The 26,593-nt window shown below is 36.2% G+C and overlaps 3 protein-coding genes across 3 annotated transcripts; 2 read left to right on the forward strand and 1 right to left on the reverse strand.

Annotated features, from left to right (window-relative positions):
* Positions 1 to 1,445: 1,445 nt before the first annotated feature.
* On the reverse strand, positions 1,446 to 3,738 carry LOC102804326 (uncharacterized). The gene is made up of 2 exons (XM_006815281.3): positions 3,681 to 3,738; positions 1,446 to 2,783 (listed from the first exon to the last, which is right to left on the reverse strand). Exon 2 carries the CDS (start codon positions 2,438 to 2,440, stop codon positions 1,574 to 1,576), a length of 867 nt encoding a protein of 288 aa, XP_006815344.2. The 5' UTR covers positions 2,441 to 2,783; positions 3,681 to 3,738; the 3' UTR covers positions 1,446 to 1,573.
* Positions 3,739 to 12,021: 8,283 nt separating this feature from the next.
* On the forward strand, positions 12,022 to 13,083 carry LOC102804202 (solute carrier family 35 member G1-like). Its single transcript, XM_006815280.2, has one exon. It carries the CDS (start codon positions 12,022 to 12,024, stop codon positions 13,048 to 13,050), a length of 1,029 nt encoding a protein of 342 aa, XP_006815343.1. The 3' UTR covers positions 13,051 to 13,083.
* Positions 13,084 to 21,128: 8,045 nt separating this feature from the next.
* Positions 21,129 to 24,406, forward strand: LOC102803961 (uncharacterized). The gene is made up of 2 exons (XM_006815278.3): positions 21,129 to 22,390; positions 23,631 to 24,406. Exons 1-2 carry the CDS (start codon positions 21,377 to 21,379, stop codon positions 23,778 to 23,780), a joined length of 1,164 nt encoding a protein of 387 aa, XP_006815341.2. The 5' UTR covers positions 21,129 to 21,376; the 3' UTR covers positions 23,781 to 24,406.
* The last annotated feature ends 2,187 nt before the right edge of the window (positions 24,407 to 26,593 follow it).

The following is a 26,593-nucleotide window of genomic DNA, read 5'->3' on the forward strand; positions in this document are numbered from 1 at the left end:
TGACTTGGAAAGCCCAACATTTACAGTTGTTCTGCTTCTTTATACTGGAAAAGGTAACATTAGTAAACATAACGCTGTGTTTGCATTTTTAAAATTTTCAACCAAAATTTAACAATACGTATGTAACTCAAATGGATTAGAGGTAGTCTACCTAGTTCTCCATAAATTACAGAATTTGCTGTGGTTGTAAGCAAATTTATAATAAATTTACAAAACTTGCGATGTGTTTCCTCAATATTTACCCCTTTGTCAAAACCCCAAACTTCACTGCCGTAAAGCGACTATTATTCAAAAAAGTAATACCCAGAGATAACAAAAATAAGACAAAGCCGGTAGTTGTTCTCTATTGTAGTGCGATTTTTCATAATGCCTTAATTTGCCGGCATTTTTAAAAACCACAATTTTTGTATTACTAATATTGACTTTAAGTTTCCATTTGCCTGAATACTCTGATAAACCGTTCAGCAGTCTTTGTAAACCAACTGCATTCGAACTAAAAAATATTAAATCATCAGCAAATAGTAAGTAAAACAATTTAAGTAAACCAACATATACACCTGAAAGTCTGTGCTCCAAATAGTCACCGAGGTTGTTTATAAACAAAGCAAACAAAACCAACATATACACCTGAAAGTCTGTGCTCCAAATAGTCACCAAGGTTGTTTATAAACAAAGCAAACAGAAGAGGTGACACGACAAAACCTTGTTGAACCCCACAAAGACATTTAAACGTTTCCATTATCCCCTTTTTAGGCTTCATACCTGAGACTTTATATTGCTATACATAGACTGTAAAATTTTGAAAAAGCGACCATGAAGACCATTTTTTTTAGCAATTTAAAGATTAACATATAATGCTCTTATGAGTGAAATATCTATTTATGATGGTGTCTAATATAAACATTATCTAGCATGCTATATGACTTGCGACCCATTTGTTCAATCTGGTATATATTATAGAAGCAAATATTTTACCCAGCAGTGATAGTAATGTAAACAAAATAGTATGTACATGTATGTTTGCATAAACAAATAGTTAATATTACACATGATCTGTTGCAGTCGTATTTTAGCCTAAAAACAATAATGAAACCTGGAAAACAATAGCGCAACTGACAAAACAAAAGTTCAATCTAATAAAACAATAGTACAATCCACAAAAGAATAGTGCAGCTTACAAACCAATTTGAAACAGGCATGTACCCCTGTACACGTACACACAGATACCAATTTACAGATCACATGACTTGATTCAGTTTTCCCTCATTAAGCATTTCATCCCTCACATGAATCCCCATGTGAGAGTCTAAGTGACATTTCTGTGTGAATGATCTTCCACATATTTCACACATGCTTGCGTTTTCCCTTGTATGAATTTGTATGTGTCGCTTAACATGGTACTCACGGGTGAACAGCTTTCCACAATATTCACACAGGTGTTTGCGCTCCAATTCACCTCGCTGTGAATGTGTCAGTTCATGGTTTTTGAGCATGCTGGTATGCGGGAATTCCTTGCCACATTGCTTACATTTGTAAGGCATCTCTCCAGTGTGTTTTCTCATCACGTGAATCTTCAAGTTTGATGTTTTGAGAACCCTTTACCGCACTCGCTACAATGATGCACATATTCCTTCATATGAACAGTCTGTATATGTCTCTCCATGTCTTTCTTTCTCATAAATGTTCTCCCACAAACCTTGCATCCAAACGTTTTCACTTCTGTATGTATGCGTGCATGCTCATTCCGGTGGAAACTCTGAGCAAATAACTTACCACACTGTTCACATTTAAATGTTCTTTCAGTGGCATGTTTTCTTGTTTTTGTCCTTTTTTTTCTTGCTTTCCCAGATAGCTGTTTTTGAGGTGTACTTTCTCCTGCAGAAGCGGTAAGATTACCACTGTTTTTACAATCCTGTTTTGGACTGCCTCTTTGAGATGATTTATCACCAACTGTGACTTCTTCTGGACTATCACACAGAAATGACACATTTTCTGTGACATATTCTGGACTATTACCCTGAGATGACATATTTTCCTTGACAACTGATACATCTTCCAAAGTATTACAATGAGATGACATATTTTCAGTGACAACTGTGACATCTTCTGGACTATTTTTGTTTTTTGATCTCTTAAACTGTGATGACATATTTTCAGTGGCTGGTGGGGCATCTTTTGAAGTACTATGCTGAGATGACACATTTTTAGTGGCTGGTGTGGCATCTTTTGAAGTACTATGCTGATTTGACATACTTTCAATGGCAGATGTGGCATCTTTTGAAGTACTATGCTGAGATGACATATTTTCAATGGCAGGTGTGGTATCATCTGAAGTACTATGCTGAGATGACATATTTTCAGTGGCTGGTGTGTCATCTTTTGAAGTAGTACAATGAATTGACATATTTTCAATGGCAGAGGTACTACCATGAGATGACATATTTCCAGTGATGGCTATAACACCTTTTGAACAGTTACTTTGAGATATCCAGCTAAAACATCTTTTGGATTATTATGATCAAATGACATATCTTGCCTGCGTAATGTGTAAAATCTTTTGCACAACTTGTCAGTGAGGACACATCTTTTGTATAAAATAAACCATCTTTCTTATAAACTATTGTCCTGACGTGCTGTAGCATGTTGTACCACTGGTCTTCAGAGGTACAACAGTATGTGATCTGACTGTATCTGATGACCCATTCTTTACCCTTGTCAGATGACTATGTATTTCGAAATAAGTTCTCTGATTACCAAATGTTCATTCATTAAGTTATTTCAAGCTGAAAAAAATATAATAAAATTAAAAAAAATATTTGAGAATATAAATATATGACAATTTAAATCGGGGGAGTTGTCACCTGCACATGCAACAGATGGGCATAGCTTGTTGGTGTTTACAAACAAGCGTCTACCCGTCTTTAGCGTGCGTTGTTATCGTCACCTGGGATTCAATCCCCGCGCATGCGCGGGTTACAAACCCTCCACTTTAATGCTTGGAAGCAATATGCAATTTAGTCCTTGTGTACAAACTCAAAACTTAACGATTCGCCAATGATTCTACACTGTTTAGTGCCGACCTTGCAGTCTTAGCAACATCGATTGCACTAGTGGATCTGTATGGTTGTAACACGGAGCAACATTAGTTCAAACTGAGCTGCTTCAACTGCAGCAAGGTCATCACTAAATAGTGCAGACGCATTAGCTATGTATCAACATTTATTTTTGTCAAGGTGCATATCCTATAGTTAAAAACATTATAAATTTACTTTTACTAGTATTCATTGACACGCAACGAATCGAATGAATCAGAATGGTTCCCGGACTTGGTGTCGAATAGCTGCAGTTCTGTAGCTCACGATTCCCGGTCTTTGGGTTATGGGTTCCAAAACAATGTGTGTAATTGTTAAGATAAGGTTCAGGGGTGGATAACAAGAGACGAACTGGTGTACACTATAACAGATGACTTTCCCCCATAACCCGAAGACCGGGAATCGTGAGCTACAGAACTGCAGCTAGGTGTCGAAGAGATTGTTGCACCTAACAACAGGGGCCTGACCATCTATTTCTGTGGTTGGTCAGGCTGAAGTCAAAACATATGGACATATGTAATGCGGATTAAGAGAGTAAACTACTAGTTTCTGAAATAACCATCCAATTGTACTGTGAAGCCTACTAACCTACAACTAGAGCAGCCAGGCACACGTACTTCTGGGTTTTTCGCCGCGGTTTCTTTGTATAGTCGCGCATTATCAGACTGCTTATTCGTCAAATATAACCTTGCAGATATTATTTAAATATTAGTGCAATAAATGTATCATGAATTTTTATAATAGTAAGCAGTAAAGAATTGATTAACCACCGAAGTTCAAGTTGTTTGTATAGTAGTTGTTGTTGTTGCCTGTGTGACAAACTGTTTTGTTTTGAAGGTAGAATGTAAATCGAGTCTAGGTATACTTCATGTTAACAGGGATGAAGAAATGAAATAAAAATGGGGTCACCGTGCATGGTTTGGAGAAAACTGATGTACAAAATAACAAGAAAATATCGTGTTTTGTCTTTTTAGTGGACCAGTATCAAAACGCAGAATAAGGTTGCAGGTCAGGTTACAAAACTTTCTAAATAATAATAAAATTATTATATTAGGACTCCAGTCAGGACCATTTACTGAATAAATGGGCAAACGATGTAGCGCCACCACCTGTCAAGATAACGCATAAGAGCGAACTTTCCCGTCGCCACATGTAAACTGCGAAATGAACAATGAAACTGCAAACAACTACAAGGTATAATCTTGGTACGTGTAATAAGTCTTAAAGGGCGGCAGTCATCGCTCCGCGTCCTGTTCGATATGAGAGTCACAGCAACGTACACAACGCGTGTAAAATACATTGTTTGTTTAACTGAAATTCGAACACGAGCTGCGCGACAACCACCACGCTCTAAAATCCACTTGTTATGTGTGAAGAATACCAACATTTGCAACCATCGTTCATCGTTTTTTTCAGCTTTTGAAAACTAATAAATGCCTTTTAAATTTAAATTTCACTTTTTGGCCAATGTTATTCTTAGGTTTCAATGAAATTTAACCTACTGGCGTTTATTTTTGGTATTTGTTTGTATTTCATTTGTATGACATACATAACCGATTCCGATTTTTTGATTATCACCATGTCCTTGCTATTATTCCTTCTCCCATATGTGTCTTCAAGTCAAATGTATCTACATACGGGTACTATGTCATTCGCAATGACGACATGTTGTTTTCGTATCATCATTTGGTATTAATCATAAAATACGGAATTAACTTGCATTTTAAAATATCTTGAGACATTTTGTTTAGAAAGGCGCTCCACCAAGAAAGACGAAAGATAGATAGGGTGGATCGAGACCAGAACAGTTTTTATATGATTCTACATTGTATTTCTAAATAAAACTGTTGATAATCGGCATGTTAATGAATTATGTTTAACAAGGCAATACACCTAAATTCGCGTAAAGTTGACTTGAAAACGATATCGATGTGAACTTTGAAAAGACCCAAATATCAGTCAAAAGACACCCATTTTACATTTTAAAAACATAAATAAGTACATGTATAACAATTTGAAAGTAAACATCTTGTGGGAATACAAATGAAGTGTGTGGATGAAAAGACAACAAAACCTACTGAGACCGACCGAGTAGTGAAAAGTCGACCAGGAGTTAGGAAAATGTCCATATTACTCACGCTGTGTGAGAGCATGTTAAGCGAATGTGTACATTTCCGAAATAAACATATGCTAATTGATTGAGTAACGTTGGTTAATATCTGAAGTGATTATAAGTTAAACACTGGGATATACTAGTAGTTCCTTATTATATGGTACTTCAAGTCTTTCATGGTAAAAAAAATTACAATATGTAAGTTTTAACGACTGAATGTGTATTTATTGCTGTGTATTCAAATATGTGCATATTATTGACTGAGATTCTAAATAAAACAGATAAATTGTGAACAAAATAAAAGTATATTTTTTGTTGACAAATATTAAATTTTGGCACGAAATAATGTAATTTTTGTAATCGCAAAATTATGCGCTTATTTAGAAGTCAACTTACAAATGAAAATAACAAGAATTTATCTTTTTCACATTGCACAACTGGTCAATATAAATATATTTATTTAAAAATAGAAATAACCTGTCTATACACTTTGATGACATTTATTTTAGTGAACGGCAGGTATTTTCTATGGCCGGAATGTCATGCCTTTGACAATTAAATATGAATATGAAGGTGACTAGGAATCCTATTTTGTTTCTGTGGAATTTTTCACAAAATAACAACCAAAATAACAAAATTTTTGTAGAAAGTTCTAAAGTTCATCTGAAGAGTCGCAAATGTTTCGTGAAAGGTCATGGAAGTTGGCTAGAAAATATAACAAGTTGGTTGGAAAGTTGTTAACATTCATTTGGCAGAAAAATCTTAAACTTTGCTGAAAAGTTGTAAAGACAACTTTGAAACTTTGAATAGGGAGAAATCTGAACGGGCTGAATTTTTGGGAAAATTCGATAAAAAAGTGGATGAGTTTTTGGAAGGCAAGGAAGTTGTTTGAACAGTCCTAAAATGTTTGAGAAGTCAGGCAATGCGATTGCAAGCTTAATAAGTTTGCTTTAGAGGGTCGAAAAGTTGAAATTTGAAAATTTAGTTTGAGTATATGGAAAAGTTGTTATGACGACGAAAGACGAAAAAGTTGTCCCAGACGTCCTAAAATGTAGTTCAAGGAGATACAAACTTGTTTGAAAAGTAGTAAATGTTGCAAGTGAAAAAATCATCTACAGTCTTGGGAGGCGAGAAAGTTGTCTGCAAAGTTGGAGATAACTTATATTACATTATAATTTATTTCACCAATAATAATAACAATTCTAGTAATCTTATAATAATAATAATAATAATAATTTCTTGGTGTGGACCACAGAGGTAGTTCATTCGAACTAATCTAGTCGGAGGCCCAATCCTAACCAATATACATTTCTATGCAGGCTATATATATATATATATATGTATATATATGTACACACACATACATACATACACATACAAACAAACATAAAACAAAATCTCCAGAAATAAATAAGTAAAATAATAATAATAAAAAAAAAATAAAAAAAAAATAATAAAAAAAAAAAAAAAAAAATGGAGCTGTTAATGCGCTACTCTGCACATCATATTATTAGTGGAACAATCGTGGGCAAGTACAAATAAAGTTTAGCTGCAAATAATATTTGTATCATACATATGATAAAGCTAGTATTTAAATATTAAAGTACGTTGTTCAGTATATGTTGTTTTAGGGAACTTTTGAAAGTTATTCTGTTAGTAATTTGTTTGATTGGCTCAGGTAGAGAATTCCAATGTTTTACGGCTGTATATTTTAAAGTATGTTGGGAAAGTGAAAGATTCATCCTGGGGACATAGTAGTTGTTACCTGACGCAAGTCGTGTTGGATATAAATGAGGTAGAGGGGAGAGATAGTCATTGATAGTATGGGCATAGCGGTTGCTTTTCAGATCATAAATGAACAGACATATCTTAAATTTACACAACTTGTGAATATCAAGTATGCCCAGTTTAAATAGAGGGGCAGTATGTGCATTGTAAACAGCAAATGAGATAAGCCGTACAACTTTCTTTTGCAAAAGAAGGATAGGCTCTAATAGTGTATGATAGGAGTTTCCCCATACTTCTAAACAATAACTAATATGCGGGAGAATCATGGAATTGTATAACAAAAGTAAAACTGATTTGGGCACATAATGTCTGATCTGGGAGATAATACCAACTTTGGGGGCAATTATTTTTTTTACTTTTTCAATGTGAGGTTTCCAGTTGAGGTGCTGGTCAATGGACACGCCAAGATAATTGATTGAACAAACGCCCTCTATCTCAAACCCATTTATATCCAAGCTGCCCTCAATGCCCAGGTGTTTATGAGGCGTTTTAATAGTCATGCATTTGTTTTTTTCTACATTGACTGTAAGTTTGTTGGCACTGCACCATTCACAGAGGTTAGTATCGTCTGCAAATAGGCGAAAGTCAAAAGCATTAGTTGAGTTATTGATATCATTTATGTAAATTAGGAATAAAAGTGGGCCAAGAATCGATCCTTGTGGAACACCACACTTTATTGGTTTATATGTAGATGTAATATTGTTAATTTTCACTGATTGATAACGGACAGAAAGGTAGTTTTTAAACCAGAGTAGCGGGAGCCCTCTGATCCCATAATATTGTAATTTGTGGAACAGAATATTGTGATCTATAGTATCAAAGGCTTTTTTCAGGTCGATAAAAATTCCAAAAGTAATATAACCTTTGTCCAGTTTCTCGGCTATGTCTGAGATCAGGTCGGCTAGGGCACAGAAGGGGGAAATTGTCCTCAAAGTTCAAAAAGAAGGCTGCGATATCATCTGGGAACATTTAAGAGTTGTTTTCGATAGCAGGCCAGGGAAAGTGCGAAACATACATTGAAATGACAAACAAATCGTAAAAGTCAAGAGACTGAAACGTCGCATGTAAAATCGCAAGAAGGTTGCATCATTATAACGACGACAAATTTGGTGTCAATTGACAAGTTATTTTGGAAGCCGGAACACGAGTCTGGATAGCCGACAAACCGTTAAATATTTAAAAAGGGAGAACAAATCGTCAAATTAATATCTTTATAAACTGTTTATCATACGTAGAATTATTATGGTATGTTGGGCATAACAGTATAACTTTATTTATTGTGTATAATGTGTTTTAATCGATCTAATAATAATAATAATAATAATAATAATAATAATAATAATAATAATAATAATAATAATAATAATAATAATAATAATAATAATATTTCAATCTGGTATTCTAAACCCTATTGACGTAGATTTCTCTCTAAATTGTAACTGTGTTCGATTTATTTGCATTAATCGCTCTAAGCCCGTGTTCATGACTGATAATAGACAAGGAATTCTCAAATAAATAAATTGACAAAATTTATCTTTTAAGAATCTCAGTCATATCCCTATCATGATCAAATGCCATCTGGGTAAAACATCTTCTTTCCACATATCTCTATATATGTGTGTGTATGTATGTATATGTATACCCTGGGCATAAACGTGTATTTAAACGCCCTCTACGGTACAATTCTTCTATTTGAAGATCTGCATATTTTTTACCTTCATACAAAAAAATCGCTCATATAGTCGAACTAATTCCTTTTGCAAATACAAACATCAAATGGAGAGTATCCAATAGAATCAACGTTTACAAACACAAAACATTAAAGCGGGAGGGTCGTCATCTGCGCACGCGCGCCATTGAGACCCAAGCGATGATAACAACAAACGTCGAAAGAACGCAAAGGCTCATGGTGGACGCTTGTTTGTAAACAATGACACGCTATGGCCACCTTACGCATGCGTAAGCGACGAAACCACCGCTTTAAACAATATAATACAACAACACTTACCATTTGTTTCAGAAGAGATTAAAAGTCAATGATCTAAAAATGACGTTGCTGTTGAATACATCGAAGTCACAATGCATTCTGGGTAGGCTAGGGAGCGACGTGCCGTCACAGGGTACATTGAGATTGTGTTATTGTCAACAGTGGAAAGGTGGTCTTTAAGAACTGGGAGTTAATTCGATATAGCTAGATGTACTTGTTTTAAATAGTATCTGATTGTCTGATTGTATTCATCTGTATTTGTTACAGTAAAAATGCATTTTCTAACCACCAAAATAATGCATGTTTTCATAAAATAAACATTTATTATTTCTGCCAATTAATTTACTACTGGGTTTTGCAAAGGAGTGGAAATCATTTCACTGTTATTTCCTTGTGTATAATTCAATTCTATTTCTGTAATATCTTCATCAAATACTAGTAAACTGTCACTTCCAAATTGCATTTATAATCCGGTAATATTTTCGGCTATTTTTATAGATTATATTTAGTAATCTACGACAATAATAACGCCCTCATTGATTACATTGTACACTTAGCTCATCATTTTTTATCTATGGTTATTGGCTCCTCGTCAGTTGCTTTTCTATCTACAGGGTCTTGATGCCGTCCATGGTCTTTTTAAAGGTCGGTTTAACTTCATTATTTACATCATTGTACAATAATTTCATAACTTCTGTAGCTTGTTGTAGAAAATTATTATATTATATCTATATTAGTTTGTTTATTAATTATTGCTACTACTAGAAAACAGACATAACGAAAATAATAATATTGCTAATCTAGTTTTTCATTTGTCATATCTATAACCTCATGAAACCTATGGAATTGCCATGGAAACAACAATTAAGAACCAGATTGGTTGAGATATGAATTTCGTAGCCATATAAACGAGAATGATGGTTAATTGCCAGATAACTAAAAATGTTGACGTATTTTGGAGGGGTTGTTCATCAAACATAAACCAAGTGATTAGATTTTTGAAAATATATATTTATGATTGTGGATTGAATCGCATTTTTATTTATCATAAACTAAAAATGTTGCGTTTGTAGCAAAAAATGAATGACCACTAATACGCATGTGCAGGTTTGTTATTGTATGTACGTACGTATTATACTATAAAATAATTTCTCTGTTTCATATACTCAGATGTTTGCTACAAGAAAGACATTTTTCACAGTCAATCACAGTCCAATGTATTTATCAATACAGAGTACCAAACAAACATACTAAAAATTATACTAGTATGTTCTTTAAGAGGAATCTGGATCTGGATAGACACAGACATTTATTTTCTAAGGTTATTGTCCGATTTGTTGAGTGAATTATTCAAGATTCAATCTGTTTTTTCTTTCCAAAAAGAATTTACATGCACACATAATTTAAAAACAGAAACGGGAAGACAGTCTAAACTTGCTAGACTCGAAAACAAGTTTTTCTTTTGTTTAAGTAACTCCATTGTCGCACCTTCCTTGAATTGCATGTCCAGTATATGGCGTTATATTATCGTACTGAATGATATCCTAGTAAATTTGTCGAGCTCATGATTTGTATAAAAATTGCTATTATACGCAATAAAGCTAAATTTGTCTACCTTATTAATTATTTTGTCCTGTATATGATGTGCTCCCTCAACGCTGGTATATTTAATGATACTACTATTGTACTTTTGAGCTAGTAGCATATAGTATGGAATAAACATATAATTATGATAAACGTATTTTGTGACCACTCGAGTAGATTACGCCAACCAAGGTGGCTCACAAAAATCCCGTTTTGTAAACAATTGGTTTTAAAATAAAAACAGATCTCAGAGAAAAAAGTGGGTTTTAAAAATCGATTCAAGAACCGAAAATGGTTATTAAAAAGGATTATGAAATACAAATGAATTGTAAAAATGTTTTTCTAAAATGCCATGTTGAGAGCCACCTCGGTTGCCATGGTAGATTCATTAATAAGGATAACTAATTTACATCTGTGGCAGGAGTTTGTGTCCTCGGAGTGCCTTCTATTTCACGTGTTTCACTCTCATACTCGTTGGTAATATGGTTCCACTTGTACCGCCCCGAAAAAAGTTGTGATGCGGTCACCATCAAAATGAAAAGGGCACAACAGAAACTCATTGCGTTAAAATTGCGATGAAATGCTTTTTATCCCGATGTCCAAAATCACTTATCGCTGGGTATGTGAATGCAATGTCCCTACAACCAGGACTGTGGTGAATATTATCATAGTGTGTACAGTGCACAGATATAAATACCAAATCTCACTAATTCTGACTAATCTAGGCTATTCTAGGCATTTGTTCCACCCGCCATCTTTACACGCAGACGTGGACAGGCTGTTTATTGTGAAGTATGTCATAGTTCAAATCCCACAAAATACTTCATAGGAATCAATCAATGTAGAAAAATTGTGTTATTTTGGACAGGAAATTGAGATTTATATTTAAATGTTTGCAAGTCGTACCGAAATATTGTGACCCCCAAACAAAGCTATATCGCATACAACGCGATGTGAAAACTCACCGTCGAGTAGTCACCGATGACGCACGACATACACTGTTATGGAAATAACACATAAAATCATCAGTGAGAGGCTGTCAGATAGAGGCTTTAGTATCTCAAGAAGGCGACGTATTTGACATGAGTTTGCCCGAGGCGACAGTAAGTTATCATCTTGTATCGTAATCCCAGATCTAAATGTTTGAATCTGAATAAACGACAATTATTCATAAATACGTTCATAAACTATGGTACAGATTTATGACGCACATTGTATTAGGATTTATAATTAATATTTTTAGATTTTTTATAAAAATGCATGTAGCAAGTGGTTTCTGAAATATTTCAGACAATATTTTAGCAGCATGGCTATTTTGAAGCTGTAAGCGGTACGCACATCAGTTATAAATCCAAGCTGTCAAGCATTTTTGTAAGCAAGTGTAAATTTCACATTCGCTTCATTTGTTAAACAGATACCCCGGAAACAACCAACGATATAAATAGATGTGCAATAACATGTCGATGCCACTGCACAACTTACGAGCCGTTTCTGTGATAGACGATGTGGCGCCAATTAGTGGACGCGAAAATCGGGATTGCTTGACAACATTCATCGGACTTGCAACGGGATTTCTTTCTGGTGTCAGTTTCGCTGTAGCCGATATATTTGTTTTGTTGTGCATCACGATTGGTTATTCACCAGCACAAATTTTACTCGTGAAGTCCTTAGTAACGTTGCTTGCATTGATGCCGTATTTCACATACAAGAAAATTAATCTTTTGGAACTCAACAGAAAGGACACGTTATTGAATATCACGAAGAGCCTTTGTGAAAATGGCGCAGACGTGATGTACTATTATGCATTTGATATGATTGGATTGGGGGATACAACGGCAATCGTGGTAGGAACATTGCCAATATTCACGTCTATCTTAGCCTACGTATTGATACGAGAAAAGTTTGAACTGCATGACTGTGTTAACGTACTATTAAACGTTGCAGGAATTGTATTGATCTCGCGGCCCGTATTCATATTTGGCAATACAATACATTCGCCTGCTTTCGGCTATGTCTATGCTATTTTGACTGGACTCGGGATAGCCATCGGCACTGTATGTTCTAGAGTAATGTCGGACGGTGTTTCTCTGATAGCTGTAGTAAACTATAACGCTTTAGGTGGTGCTATATTGATGACGATTTTACTGTATCCAACGAGTGATGACCCTCTCTGTTCTTTATTATATAACCATCCTATAACTGTTGTATACCTTGTAGTCACGGCAACACTGTATTTTGCTTACTTGTATACGTATAATAGATCACTACAAATACTGAGTGCAGGAAAAGTAGCAATTATAACCAACATTTCGGTAGTTATTAGCTTTATAGCTGATATTATTGTTTTCAACAGAAAGGCGGGTCATTTAGAAATACTTGGTTCCGTGTTTATCATTGTGAGTTCTGTGATAATCGTTCTCTTTGTCTGGCTCGAAACAAGAAGCAGAGTGAACGAAGAAATTAGACTCATTCAGATTGCTAAGTGAAATCTATAACTTGAGATTCCGTATTTACTCTGATACTCAATAAAATAGGTTGTTGAATTAACTGTCTAACATATTTTGATTTGGCGAACATTTTAGGGAGAATGCTTTTAGTTACTTTTATTATATGTACAAAAAACAACATAATTATATATGTATGTTAATATGCAGTTCAGATTGGTTATCACATTGTTTAAATTAGGTGCTACAAACTATTGGAATAAATAAAATACGTAATATTTATTCCACTTGAGACACCACTATGCATGCCGAATTATGTTCAGCATAAAACAAGATTATGGACAAATAAATTTCCATTTGGTAGTGCTCTGTTTGGTATAAACAAATGTAAATTTGTCGAAGAGGACATATCCGTAATCCCATCTCTAGTGTTATTTAGTTATTTATTTATTTCACCAGAATGATCATTATAACAGAACTTATAAACAAAATACAATAGTAGTAATTCCGGCGTGGACCATGGAAATAGTCCTTATGGACTAGTCCAGTCCATGGCCCAGACTGTCAAGTAGAAATTTACAATTTACTAGTAAAGGAAAGAAAAATTACTATTTACATAACGAAAATTAAAAGGTAATATATATGATTTAGATACAAATATGACTAAAATATTATGTGTAATAATAATATAAACGAACTACTGGTACAGAGAAATGGGAGGCAATCGAGGAATTTAACAAAGCAAATAATGTTTCATTTCATATTTAAATTTGTTTCTGTTGTTGATGTTCTTGAGGGAGTCTGGAAGTGAATTCCAGTGTTTCACTGCAGCAAATTTAAAATTATGTTGTGAAACTGTAAGTTGAGTAACATGAATTGACAAGTTACCGCTAGACACTGAACTTGTGGGATAGCAATTAACATACTTATTGAGGCTGTGCATATCTGTTGTGTTTAAGGTCGAAGATAAATAGGCAGGTTTGTAATTTACAAAGTTTGTGAATATCAAGTATGCGTAATTGGATAAAAAGGGGAGCAGAATGTGCATTAAAGTGCGAGAAGGTGACAAGGCGCACAATTTTGTAGGAGCAGAACTGGTTCAAGAAGTGTTGGGTATGTGTTTCCCCAGATTTCAATACAGTACATTAAGTGTGGGAGAATAAGTGTGTTGTAAAGTAGGATGAGAATTGGTCTGGGAACATAGTGACGAATGCGAGATATAATGCCCACTTTGGGACTAATGGTTTTCACATTTTTTTCAATATGAGAATTCCAATTTAGGCATGGGTCAATGGTTACTCCCAGATAAGTGGCTGCAGACACGCCCTCTATCAACGTATCATTGATTGCGAGCTGTCCCTCCACTTTTACTTTTCTTTGCAAGGTTTTCAGGATCATATAGTTTGTTTTTTTCTACATTAATTGTTAATTTATTAGCATTGCACCACTGTACAACATTTTGAAAATCATTATTAATATTAGATAGATCAATAGAGTTAGTTTGCAGGAATTTAAATAAATGTGTGTCATCCGCAAAGAGGCGGAAATTAAAAGCATCAGTAGAGTGGTTAATATCATTTATGTAGAGAAGAAAAAGTAAAGGCCCTAATATTGATCCCTGGGGCACCCCGTATTGAATCTGTATCGCTCTCTAGTTAAGAACAACCATGTGACCTCATGAATCCTCATGAATTTAGCATTCAAACACATTGAGGAGGTGGAATGGATGTCCAAATTCTTAAAATTTAAGAAGTTAATTCCTAATTATATATGTAGTATACTTTCTTAAGAGTACAAACTGGGCTATAAACTCCCAATTTATGGAATAAATTTATTATGATATTGCAAATTGTTTTTTATTAATAGAATGGCGTAGTTTGAGTTCAATGTACATGTATGTAGGTAGGTTGTACAGTTGTTACGTAATATGTACAACCATTGATTGGTCTGTGATGCTTATTACTGAAATTGGTAAATGAGTGTAGTATGTGGGGTTTTATTTCAAGCTATTTTTAGTGTTTAAGTTTGAGACAAATTGTTTTGTGAAGTTTTATTTTCTGTTTTTTGTTCCCGTTCGGACACCGTGCGCCAGGACACATACTTTAAACATAATATTATACATATGCAGATAATTTTTTTCACGATCTAATTCAAGATGGCCGAATGGCGGTCATTTTTGGAACCAGGTGTCGGCTGTTTACAGATGGATTTTGTTCAAACTTGGACATTATGCATGTCATTTTTCCCCAGATCGGAATCAAAATGGCCGACCGGCGTCCATTTTGTTTTATTGAATGCAGTTCTAGTGCCATATCTCTGACATGCTTTGACTGATTATGTTCAAATTTCAAATATTCATTATACTTCATGTCATTGATATACAGATGTATTGGTTTGACGATCCGATTCAAAATGGCCGAATGATGACCATTTTTGTGCTAAAAAATCATTAAAAATCAAGCATTTTTGCCATTCCGGAACCGGATCTAGTTCGTTTATGGATCGATTTAGTTCAAGCTTGGTACACACATTAGACTTCATAGGTTCCCGATCCACGTCATTTTGTTTTAATTAATGCTGTCCCAGAGCTCGTTTCACGACCAGATACAAAATGACTGAATATTAATCATTTTAATGATAACATATCAAGCATCAGCTTCTGGATCCATATCTCTGACATATTTATATTCAAACTATATTACTATAAAGAAAAAATTATATATTATGATAACTAACAACAATGGAGTTTCTATCCCATACACCTTTAATCGGTTGTCTATGGATGAAAATAAACCCGAGGTTGCAAACTTTATGACGCGATAAAACAGTGAGTTAAACTAGTTATTATAGTTTTTATGTATTAAAGTGCTTGAATTGTGTCACGAAATGTCGCCTTTGCTCTCTTTTGTTTTATGTAGGTCATGCCATAACCTTCAGCTGTTTGCCAAAGCATTACAATATTTTGTATACTTTTTCAATAAATTTTAGTTGAAAATTCCGGGCCACGTAAATGTCATAATTATATTTAAATAATAACACATGCTTGTGAGGGTAATCACGATTTGTTGCCTGCCCAAGGGATGGTGGTCATGACCATAATATTGATGATGCCAGAGCCGAAGGCGAGGGCATCATCAATATTATGGTCATGACTAACAGCCCGAGGGCAGACAACAAATCGTGATATTGCCCGAATAACCATGTTTATTTATTTTATCACATCGAACAGACATCCACCACGACAATCACAGCTACCATACATCACTCACACCCGCTCTCCCACAAAATAACAACACTTATATTTGAAGTATGCAATATTTTATTTTATCTATTATAACAAGTTTCACATTTTTACTAAATAACATACATACATTATTTGCTAAAAAATACACTCAGTAAATGTTATTTTCAGCCACGGATACTCTTTTTAGTAACCGTGTTTCAGCAGTGTGAATCACTCAAATTATCGATAATAACATTTTTGAAATGAATTGAGAAATTCTCAAACGCAAGTTATTTGATCACTCTACAGATGTCAGAGTGCCGTGGAAGTGACTGAAATTACTTTCTCACGAACATATCACACATATTCACAAGCCAACACAGCTTTAGAGTGTTTTTGGTTAGCATCGGCGTGGAACGCATAGAAATGCTCACAGCTTAGAACGCGCTGCAGCGACCCCGGCTGCGACGTTTCAGTGGCGGCTTTGCCGTACATTTTTGCTTCATATAAAAAACACCATAACCATCAAAACAGAGTATCTTATTTAATATTCATTCTGGTACGTTCACTGTCTATTTCGGATGGCTAAAGTTTTTTCAAAACATTGAAAGCAACCCCGAAAACAACAGCGACCTGTTGTGTTAATCCATTGATTTGATTGGTCCAAACACAAAATTTGCATATGCAATCCATGGTATATTGGCTGATAATGCACGGCTAAACCAAGTGGCCCTGGAACATGAATTGACTACAGGTTTAATACGGAAATACATAAAACCGGTATTATTTGATTTTTAGGGAAATATAGTGGTTGAATTTTGGAAGAATATTGAAAAAAATACTGAATTAAAAACATCTGAAAAGTTATATAACCATAATATTGCTTTTTGTTAATGGTGGGATCCAAGTTGTGAGCGTCGGTCGTTGGGTGATTGTCGTTCGTCACACAAACCTAAACCACCGTCCCTCAACACCGTGAGGTGCCTAAACAAACGCCAGAACACTGTGTTCTCCGTGTTGTGACTTTGAGATGATGGATTGCGAGCCTCCAACAAAGAGAACATGACCTTTAAGTACTAGATAAGATTGAGGGATTGAAGGACAAAAAAATGCAAAAAACTATGAGTCACAGGCAAAAATGTATGCCACCAGAGGTACATAACTTGGGGTTTGCAACTCGCATAGTACTGTATGGTGACATCATGTCATGTACAAAAATATAGTTCTCGTAATCCGTCATATAGTGGGCAGCTATTTTGATCCATCTGGACATCCCAGTATCCTAGTTACCTAGGGCATGCGCATTCGCATTTTTCTGAGTTGGAACGCTTATGTGAGAGCGAGATTGTAACGGGATCTTGGTATCATGTCACCGTAGTTGCAAACCCCAAGTAATGTACCTCTGATGCAACCAATAACAACCAGTGTCTCGTAGCGGCGTTCAAATTCTAGCTGACCAAATTGCAGTGAAATTGCACCCGGGTAATTGCCATCTGTTTCAAAAAACACGGGACAACGCAGGATTCAATCCCGGGGATTCAACGACGATATATGATATTGTAATTCTCCACTATGAGTGAATAAATTATAGGAGATGATGAAGGTAATTTCGAAAGCTCCGGATTTGTGTCGAGTGTACACCAACCACTGCATTAGAGCGACGGCGTGCAAAGTCTTTCTTTCGGCCGGAGTTGAGACAAGGCATATCATGTACGTGTCACAAAAACGATGCGAGAATCCGATCTTACACCATCAAACTTACCCCAGAACAACGACAAAACTTGTCAGTCATACTGTCACAAAACTTTGGTTATACCAAAGGTATCCAGGTCAGATGATACATGATACACCGCGTCCCGCCGCTGAACGTCAAATATCCACAGTTAAAAGTAGTATGATGAGTCACAAAACCGGTTTATTTCACAACTGTACTTTCAATGGGCAAATTACAATCCAAATTGTACAAAAAGCGGAATGAAAACGTGGAAAATCCGTTGTTTCAATGATCCAAACTGTACACGACCCTGTAACTCAAATCGCGTTGACGCAGTCAGTAAAAGGTCAGAAAGGTCATCTTTTGTAATGCTAATGTTGTGTTTACGCTGCTCTATTCATTGTGGGTACGTTTCTTTTTCACGCGGAATAAAAACTAGTTTGTATTCAATTTGAACTTTATTTCGCATGTATTTTTTGTATGCATTCAGCGTACAACTACATACTATTCTTATAAGTATTCATGTTCAAGGGCCATAATCATGATCTTTTAGTAGATGAAAGTAAACTCTTTTTTTTACTAGTTTTATCGAATTGTCAATATACTGCGGCTCGTGCATATATGTCGTGAATTGTGCAATATCTCGTGGTATACCCGCCTTCGGGGGGGGGGGTTATTGCTTAATTATCACATCTCACTGTTGTTACGCATGCTGTGATTGGCTGAGACTCGGTCACATGACACTGAATAAATGGATATTACATGGTATATTGCACGCCAAGTGGATATTACATGGGTATATCACATGGATGACGTCACTGAAACTAACTGCGCAGCGATATTGCGCATAACAAATTGTCGATCGCTGCACTGGTGCTAGCCGGGCCGCAGTTGTTTTCGGGGTTGCTTTCAAGGTTTTGAAGGAACTTTAGCCATTCGAAATAGACATCGAACATGCCAGAATAGATATTGAGTAAGATACTTTGTTTTGATGTTTAGGCTATTTTTCATATGAAGCAAAAATGTACGACAAAGCCGCCACTGCAACGTCGCAGCCGGGGTCGCTGCGGCGCGTTCTACGCTGTGAGCATTTCTATGCGTTCCACGCCGATGCTAACCGAAAACGCTGTAAAGCTGTGTTGGCTTGTGAATAGGTGTGGTACTTTGGTGCGAAAGTAATTTCAGTCACTTCCACGGCACTGACATTTTTATCTATAGAGTGATCAAAAAAGCGTTTGAGAATTTCTCAATTCATTTCAAAAAATGTGTGTGAGTGATGTATGGTAGCTGATTGTCTTGGTGAATGTCTGTTCGATGTGATAAAATAAATAACGCATGCTTATTCGGGCAATATCACGAGTATTATACCGTCACAGGCATGTGTTATTATTTAACTATTCATTTCAGTATGCCATTTCCAACACAATAACCGATGCAAGCACATTAGGGGAAATGGACTGACGATGAGACTAAGTACTATTCCCTTTTTATTCTGCAAACTGCACTTTCTGAATTTGTTTTGGTATTGTTTATATGCTTAGAACTAACATATACATTCCTGGGTACTGTACTGACTGTATATTTTATTTGTAATAATAATAATAATCTTTATTGAAACCGCATCCCGGATGTGGGATCTTGGTAAAGGGAATAATGAAACAGGAACAACAGAGAAGGATAAAAAATACAGCACTGATAGGATGAAAACTAAATAATATAGTAAATCCCGTGCTAACCAATATTTCTTCCCATTCGTGAATGCAATTGGGTCTATCCATTATGCAAACATTTTAGTCTGAACTGGTATAGACTGAACACGACTAATTGAGACCCGGGCGTGAAATAAATATATCGGCCAGTCTCCTGTATATTTTCCGCCGGGTTTCTATTGTATACATGTTCAGCTTGACATGTTGGCGTGAGTAGGCCCTCGCCGGCCGAACGGCATCAGACCCGACCTCACTAACGGATTTTCGGCACCGCTGAAGGCGCAACTCACGCGACCACGCCAGGGCCATATATAAAACCGGTATCATGATTTGTCACGTTATTCACTTCGTGTAAAAAGTGAGATATCAATCATTAGTTGCCACAGTAACGAGGTTGTAACCTACATGTATCTATGCTATATCTATGCAAGGCAAAATAATGTATCTAGTAAGTCATGTTGTCATGGTAATGTTCATGTTTTCGTATGAAATTTTGTAATTTTATTACTCTCAGTTTAACAAAGGCATTCACTCTATCTTTATGAATATTTATGATTTCTTAATTCAAAATTTTAACTGTTTTCAAATGCCGTACTGTGCTCGTATGTTATTGAGTAATGTGAAATAAATAAAATATTGCATACTTCAAATATAAGTGTTGTTATTTTGTGGGAGAGCGGGTGTGAGTGATGTATAGTAGCTGTGATTGTCGTGGTGGATGTCTGTTCGATGTGATAAAATAAATAACACATGGTTATTCGGGCAATATCACGAGTATTATACATTTATTTTTTTAAATATTACTCGTATTCAGGCTACACCTATAGGCTAATATTTAAGCTAATTCTCAACGACGGACCAGTAACAGTAAGTCAGTAGAAAACAAAAGATTTTTTTGTTAGCTTGGGGGAAACAGACGTGTCTATTCTAAATCTTTGTCTATTCTTGTTTATGATTGGTCCTGGCAACGTCTTATAATTGCATAACGGCTACTAGCATATCCAATTGCGTTCATGAACCGGAGGGGTCTTGTTAAAATTAACAAATTTTCAGTCATTTAAACTACTAGCATGCTTACTTAGTACAGTAACCATGGTTATAAAAGAAAAACAATGCAAATTAAGAATGTACAGATTGCAGAGTAACAAGAAGTAGCGCAAATTGTATCGTCAGTCCAAATTTTATAAAGATGAAGGAGATGCCTTTGTTGCGATGAGAGTAATTACAGCTCTAATCCTACAATGGAATTCATTATCACTGTACACGCTTTACTCCGGAGTTAACGACCAAATCAGTTTGCTTAAATTACAATACACTTTTACGTCACGCCGAAAGGCCTATTCAAATCACATGCCATGCCAAGCCAGACGTACGCGGACAGATTACTCGTATGTATAACCATTAGTTCATTGTTATGCTGCGATGACCTTCAATTGAGATTTAACTGACCTCTGGTATTTGGTTTCCAACTGTGTATCCGCAGTCAGGCAAGCCTGCCATGAATCAATCTCTGAACAAATGACGATATATTTTCTGAGCCTCCAGCTTGCCGCGACAACATTTAAAGGTATACACGCAAACACGCCATAGGTCTCATCCACGACAGAGATATCAGCCATATTTCTTGGCCAGCCAGGACACTGTATGACTTTCTCTTAGTAGCAAACAAAGACACAGACCTTGGGTCCGTCACGAGGAACTCACGACACGATAGGAGCCACAATGAAGTGTACACTATGCAAACTTCCAGAAAATTTGATTGCGCTGCATTGCTGGGAAGTTGTAGTTTCTTTTTTTATTGTTACGCCATGTGTTGTTGGCTTCTGGCGAGGAATATGGACATTGCTGGATATATATCTTCTACCAGATAATGCCACTATGAGTTCCTGGTTGTCCGTGCTCATAGGACTTGGAATAATCATTATGCAAAACTTGTTACAAAATATACACAACATGTGTTTCCCATTCAAGTCATGGCAATGGCATATATACAGTCGTTTGTATGTATGTGTTCAAGCCATTGCGGTTATAAACCATTGGCGTGGTATATGGGCGTTATGGGACATCTACACCACAACCAGTCTTACCAGTTCCCTGATGACTACTGCCGTGGGCTCGATCGCAGTGTGGTTGCTTCGATCGAGCAAGAATGTGCCAGCTCAACCCACTGTGATAAAGCGTGACCACGACAGGGCCGTTTTTGAATACACAACGCGATTTGAGGTGGATTCAAAGACATTGAGTATAAAATTTATACTGGATATGCTGCTGACCTATGTCGTGATTCACAGTTTTGTGGTGACGTGCTGGCGGGGTATATGGGTCTTGATGGATAACATCTTACTACCTGAAAATTTCACATACTCGACGTGGGCGTCGGTGGTTCTTGGATATGCCGTTTTAATAATCATTTATGCATTACAATTCCCTGCTATGAATTTATCCAAGAAAATAAGAGAGAAAACACATTGGCTTTTACAACTGACTTTTGAAGGTGCATTTGTATATATAGCAGGGATTTCTGTGATTAGTATATGGCGTGGTATTTGGTATGTCTACGATATTTACATTCTGCCGGAGGATCTGGCTGATAGTTGTTGGATCACTGTCACCGTAGGCGCTGTTATTCTGTACGTTATTCTGGCCGGTAGAAGCCTTGGCGCTATCGAATGTCTAGTTGATGGTATACCTTCTGATGGTAGCGGATTGTATTTCTTGCACTACCTCAATGTCCTGGTAAGTTGATCTATTTATAGAAATTTGGTTGTGCAATATAACTCTGGTTTTGCATTCAGAGTTACTGCTAATTCCTCACTGTGTGTAATATGACATAAACACTGTCACGTGACCAATTACAATCTCAAACAGAACCCATGCATGAGTGCATTTACATAACCACAAATAGCATAGTGACATCTAAACCGAGCCAAATAAAACATTTACATACTAGTACTGCTATTGGTACGTATGAAACATTTAGCAATTTGTTAAATCACTAGAGGGACTGTGGTTAAATCAAGGAGCTAATTACCGCAACGCAGTAACAATTGACATAGCTTATCGGCGTTTCCGTCATAACGGAATCCGTCTGAGTGTTGATAACATTCTTCCCAATATTACATTTTAGCATGACCGAGTCACGTCAGTTCTGAATTCAGAGAAGTGCCCGACTCTTGGCAGTTTTATCACAATATGTTTCCGTTCTGAATACATTTCCTTTTCAATGTTTGTGTCCTGTATAAACATACCATTTACTGTCATTGGCTGCAAGCTCTCCGTTATGCGTGAAATCGAACTTAAAAACACGAGCGGATTGGACAGTTTTATTTTGGGGTATAGTGGCGGATCAAGGGGGGTTCTTGGGGTCCGGACCCCCCGTTGAAATATTAATTCATTTTTTTTAATAATATAAACAAATTATTAACTTAGTCTGGTGATTTTTAGTTTGGACCCCCCCATAAAAAATCCTGTACCCGCCCCTTAGGTATTTCCATGCTTGACAATGTGCTATACGTTTTTGATGATGGTTAATTTTGATAAGGTGAGGGTATCCCAAAGCCACCTTCCTACCTGAAAGATAGGCATTTTGACAAAAAATAAGTTATTCGATTTTTTGCGGCAGACGTTCGGTCTGGGCCTTTCAAGCAATACGCGAGATCTCGCAGTTAACGGGAAATTATCTAGAATACACGAACCATACATCGAACTCACGGCCACAGCTAAGCACATTGTTACTTTGTACTTTAAAAATATTCCCTAGATTTGAAATGGTAAATTCTCTCAAGAGAACATTTTGTTCACTACTAGTATTTACAACAAGGGTTCCTTATCTGATTTGGTGAGCACAATTTTGCTGAATTGTAAGATTTTACTCACCTCATCTCCAACCTCGCCCTGTGTATATTAGTATATCAGATAGTGGTTATATCACATGTAATCACATTACAAATATTTACTGTTCTCTCTCTGTATTTAGAACGCACAAATAGATGAACCTGACGTGGATGACACTAAAGATGAAGTTGAGCTGAAGACAAGCGATGTGGCCACACAAACAGCAGAGATCGATTTATATTTCGACCAATTTGTAGAAGTAGAAATTAATCAAAATATAAAGTATACATAGACGCCGTCTATGAAATACCATCACTCACTTTTATTTCGCTCACTGCCTTAGATTTCATGAAATACAAAAAAAATATTTTTACAAATTATACGGATTAATTCATGACATATCACTATGCCATCAGTATGAAATAAAAATTAAATACCAATGTAATGTTCTAATAATATGCTATGGTTACAATTCGAATGGTCGTATTTGATGAAATCTTTTCAACATAGTGACGTTGTTTTTATATCGTATAGCTACAGCTAAGATGGTGTGTTTTAATAATCGGTGGATACAGTTTAAAGCGGGAGGGTCGTCACCTGCGCACGCGCGAGAGTCGAGTCCAGTCCCAAACGGCGATAACAACACACGCAAAAAACGCAAAGGCTCATGGGCAGACACTTGTTTGTAAACAATGACACGCTATGGCCATCTGACGCATGCGTTTTAGCTGCGAATGTTTTCATTGCCATACATCTAAACTCATATGTATCACATGAATAATGTTGTTGGTGATATATGAATGAACTGGAAGACCAATTGTGTATTCATTTTGAGGTATAACAAGAATTTATAAAATCATATTACATGTATTTAACAGATTGTTCTTATTTTAGAAATACAAGTACTTGATACTTCGGTATTGTTATGTTATTGTTTCTGTCAACTTTTCATTACAAAAAACTGTCCAATCATCGAGATTGCATCTTAGCAAGCCAAGGTTCATCTAATTTTCCGTCACCTCATCTTTATACCTTGGCAGAACTCCCACTATGTAATATGTGTGGGAAAAGGTTCTACGTATGTGTGTGCGAGAGAGCATGGAAGGTACTAACGGAAAGAGCCACGACGCCTCTCAAGTGGCCACTCAAGCCTATTTCCTTTTGTTTCAATCCAAGTTAATACTGAGAACTCCTAAAAAATATTATCACAGAGAAAGTGTCTAGGCATGCCTCTCTTTCGATACTATCTTTTCTGGTGGTGTTCGCCGATGCCCGGTGGTCGAAAATTTCAATATTTTCGGGCGTCAAACCCACGCAATGACAATTGTACCATTGAATAATGCAATGGTTATTGTCACAGGCAATCATTGATTAAGTCTCGTCACCATTACAAATACAAACAGATTCACGATAGTTCATCAGTTCTTCTTCAATCGATGTGCCAATTTTTCATTAAAGTTCGCCAAAATCTCCGGAAACAACAGCATTCAGTATTGTACTTGCGAGGTTCGTCTGTCCATGGATGTCCATCCATGATCTACCACTTCCGAACATGCCCCGAATATTATCGAATGCTCGAGATTAGCGCAACCCATTGTACGAAGGTGCAAAGAGAACCAATGTTTGTTTATAGTTCCATGGTAATACACAGATAATTAACATGTGTTGTTTATACAGCTGAAGTAAACAACTACTACTAATACTAAATATAAAGTCAGACATGAAAGGCGGCATTAATACTATCTACACACAGGATGTTACGTAATCCATCTACTAATACCAGCCATGAACAATATGTGGTAAGAATCTGTTTGATGGCGGCACGGTTACTTTAGTAACCGTGATGGCGGCAGCGTTTGAAATAATACAATAACTACACAGATTTTCCGACACTCCGGGCAATGAACATTACAACACCTGTCTCAGGGCATGGAAGGTACTAACGTTAGTACCTTCCATGCTCAGGGTGACGTGAATGGTCCTTTTCCGACGTCATTAACATACATGAATAATTCATCAGGTAGAAAAAACACACAATCACTCATGACTGTCTTGATATAACTTTTCCAAACAATATTCCTATCTCTGAGCATGGAGGTAGGTCTACCTCCATGCTCTGAGAAACTATTTGTCGACATTGTCATTGGAACCAACGTTCCAAACGACTATCACGATTTCGAGACAAAGCAAGCAACCCTCTACCTTTCGGATTTTGCTGATTGCCTTTACATCCTTTTTCAAATTTCCCACTGACATTGTATACCATTATTACGATTTCCAGTACAATACTTCCGACTTTCCCGGCATTGTTTAAAGATTTTCTGACGTTCCAAACGTGATCTCTAAACTGTCTCTATTTTCATTGCACCTTCCTCGTCTTTCAGAGGTGCTGGAAATGATTTCGACGTTGTAGCCAAATCGAAGATTTTAGACAGATTTTCATGCCAACATTTTGAATGTTCCTGAAATGTTTTCCGACGTCGAATGTACTAACGAATTTCGGTCGTCCAATATAACACAAGCTCTACGAAGAACTACACGTACATTTCGGATGAGTACTCTTCGTGACTATGATAACATTCAGAATCGAGAATCGTCATTTATCGTTTTCACTGTTGTTATGAAAGTAAGCTTGGGTCCCGGAATAAAAAGTGACGAAAATTCTAACCCCTAAGTCATTATTTTAAAATACATGATACTATATTTTTAGTATACTACTGTGCGTACTTATGACGGTTGTATGCGATTCGGGGGCTTATTAGAGTACATTTTATTGTTTTGCTTTCGCATCACTGTATCAGCCGTTTTGTTTAAAGTCTTAACAGTTTAACACTTTTTCGTGGACGCCGTAGAAATTATTGAAAATGTATTCAACATTTTCCGCCAGTTTCATAAAATGCCTTTTTAATTGTTCTTGTCTGTCCTTGTTTTAGTTTTTTGGCAATTTTTTTATGTTCAGCGTGCCGTTAAATGCGGTTTTAGTCAACGCTATAATTTTTGAACACATTGAACTGTCGGTACAACTTTCTAGCAGTCTCTTCGCCAAACCAATTTTTCGAACCTTTTTTAACCGTTCTTAATTTCATTGGAACTGCCTGTTGTTGC

The sequence above is a fragment of the Saccoglossus kowalevskii genome, chromosome 10 (assembly GCF_978046115.1).
Source record: "Saccoglossus kowalevskii chromosome 10, keSacKowa6.1, whole genome shotgun sequence".
In the NCBI taxonomy this organism is placed as follows: domain Eukaryota; kingdom Metazoa; phylum Hemichordata; class Enteropneusta; family Harrimaniidae; genus Saccoglossus; species Saccoglossus kowalevskii.

Excerpts from the sequence above, each read along its gene's own strand:
- LOC102804326 (XM_006815281.3), bottom strand. The coding sequence starts at position 2,440 with ATGTCATCTCATGGTAGTACCTCTGCCATTGAAAATATGTCAATTCAT.
- LOC102804202 (XM_006815280.2), top strand. The coding sequence starts at position 12,022 with ATGTCGATGCCACTGCACAACTTACGAGCCGTTTCTGTGATAGACGAT.
- LOC102803961 (XM_006815278.3), top strand. The coding sequence starts at position 21,377 with ATGAAGTGTACACTATGCAAACTTCCAGAAAATTTGATTGCGCTGCAT. Across the intron at positions 22,391-23,630 it reads TGCACTACCTCAATGTCCTG|AACGCACAAATAGATGAACC; the intron begins GTAAGTTGATCT and ends CTCTGTATTTAG.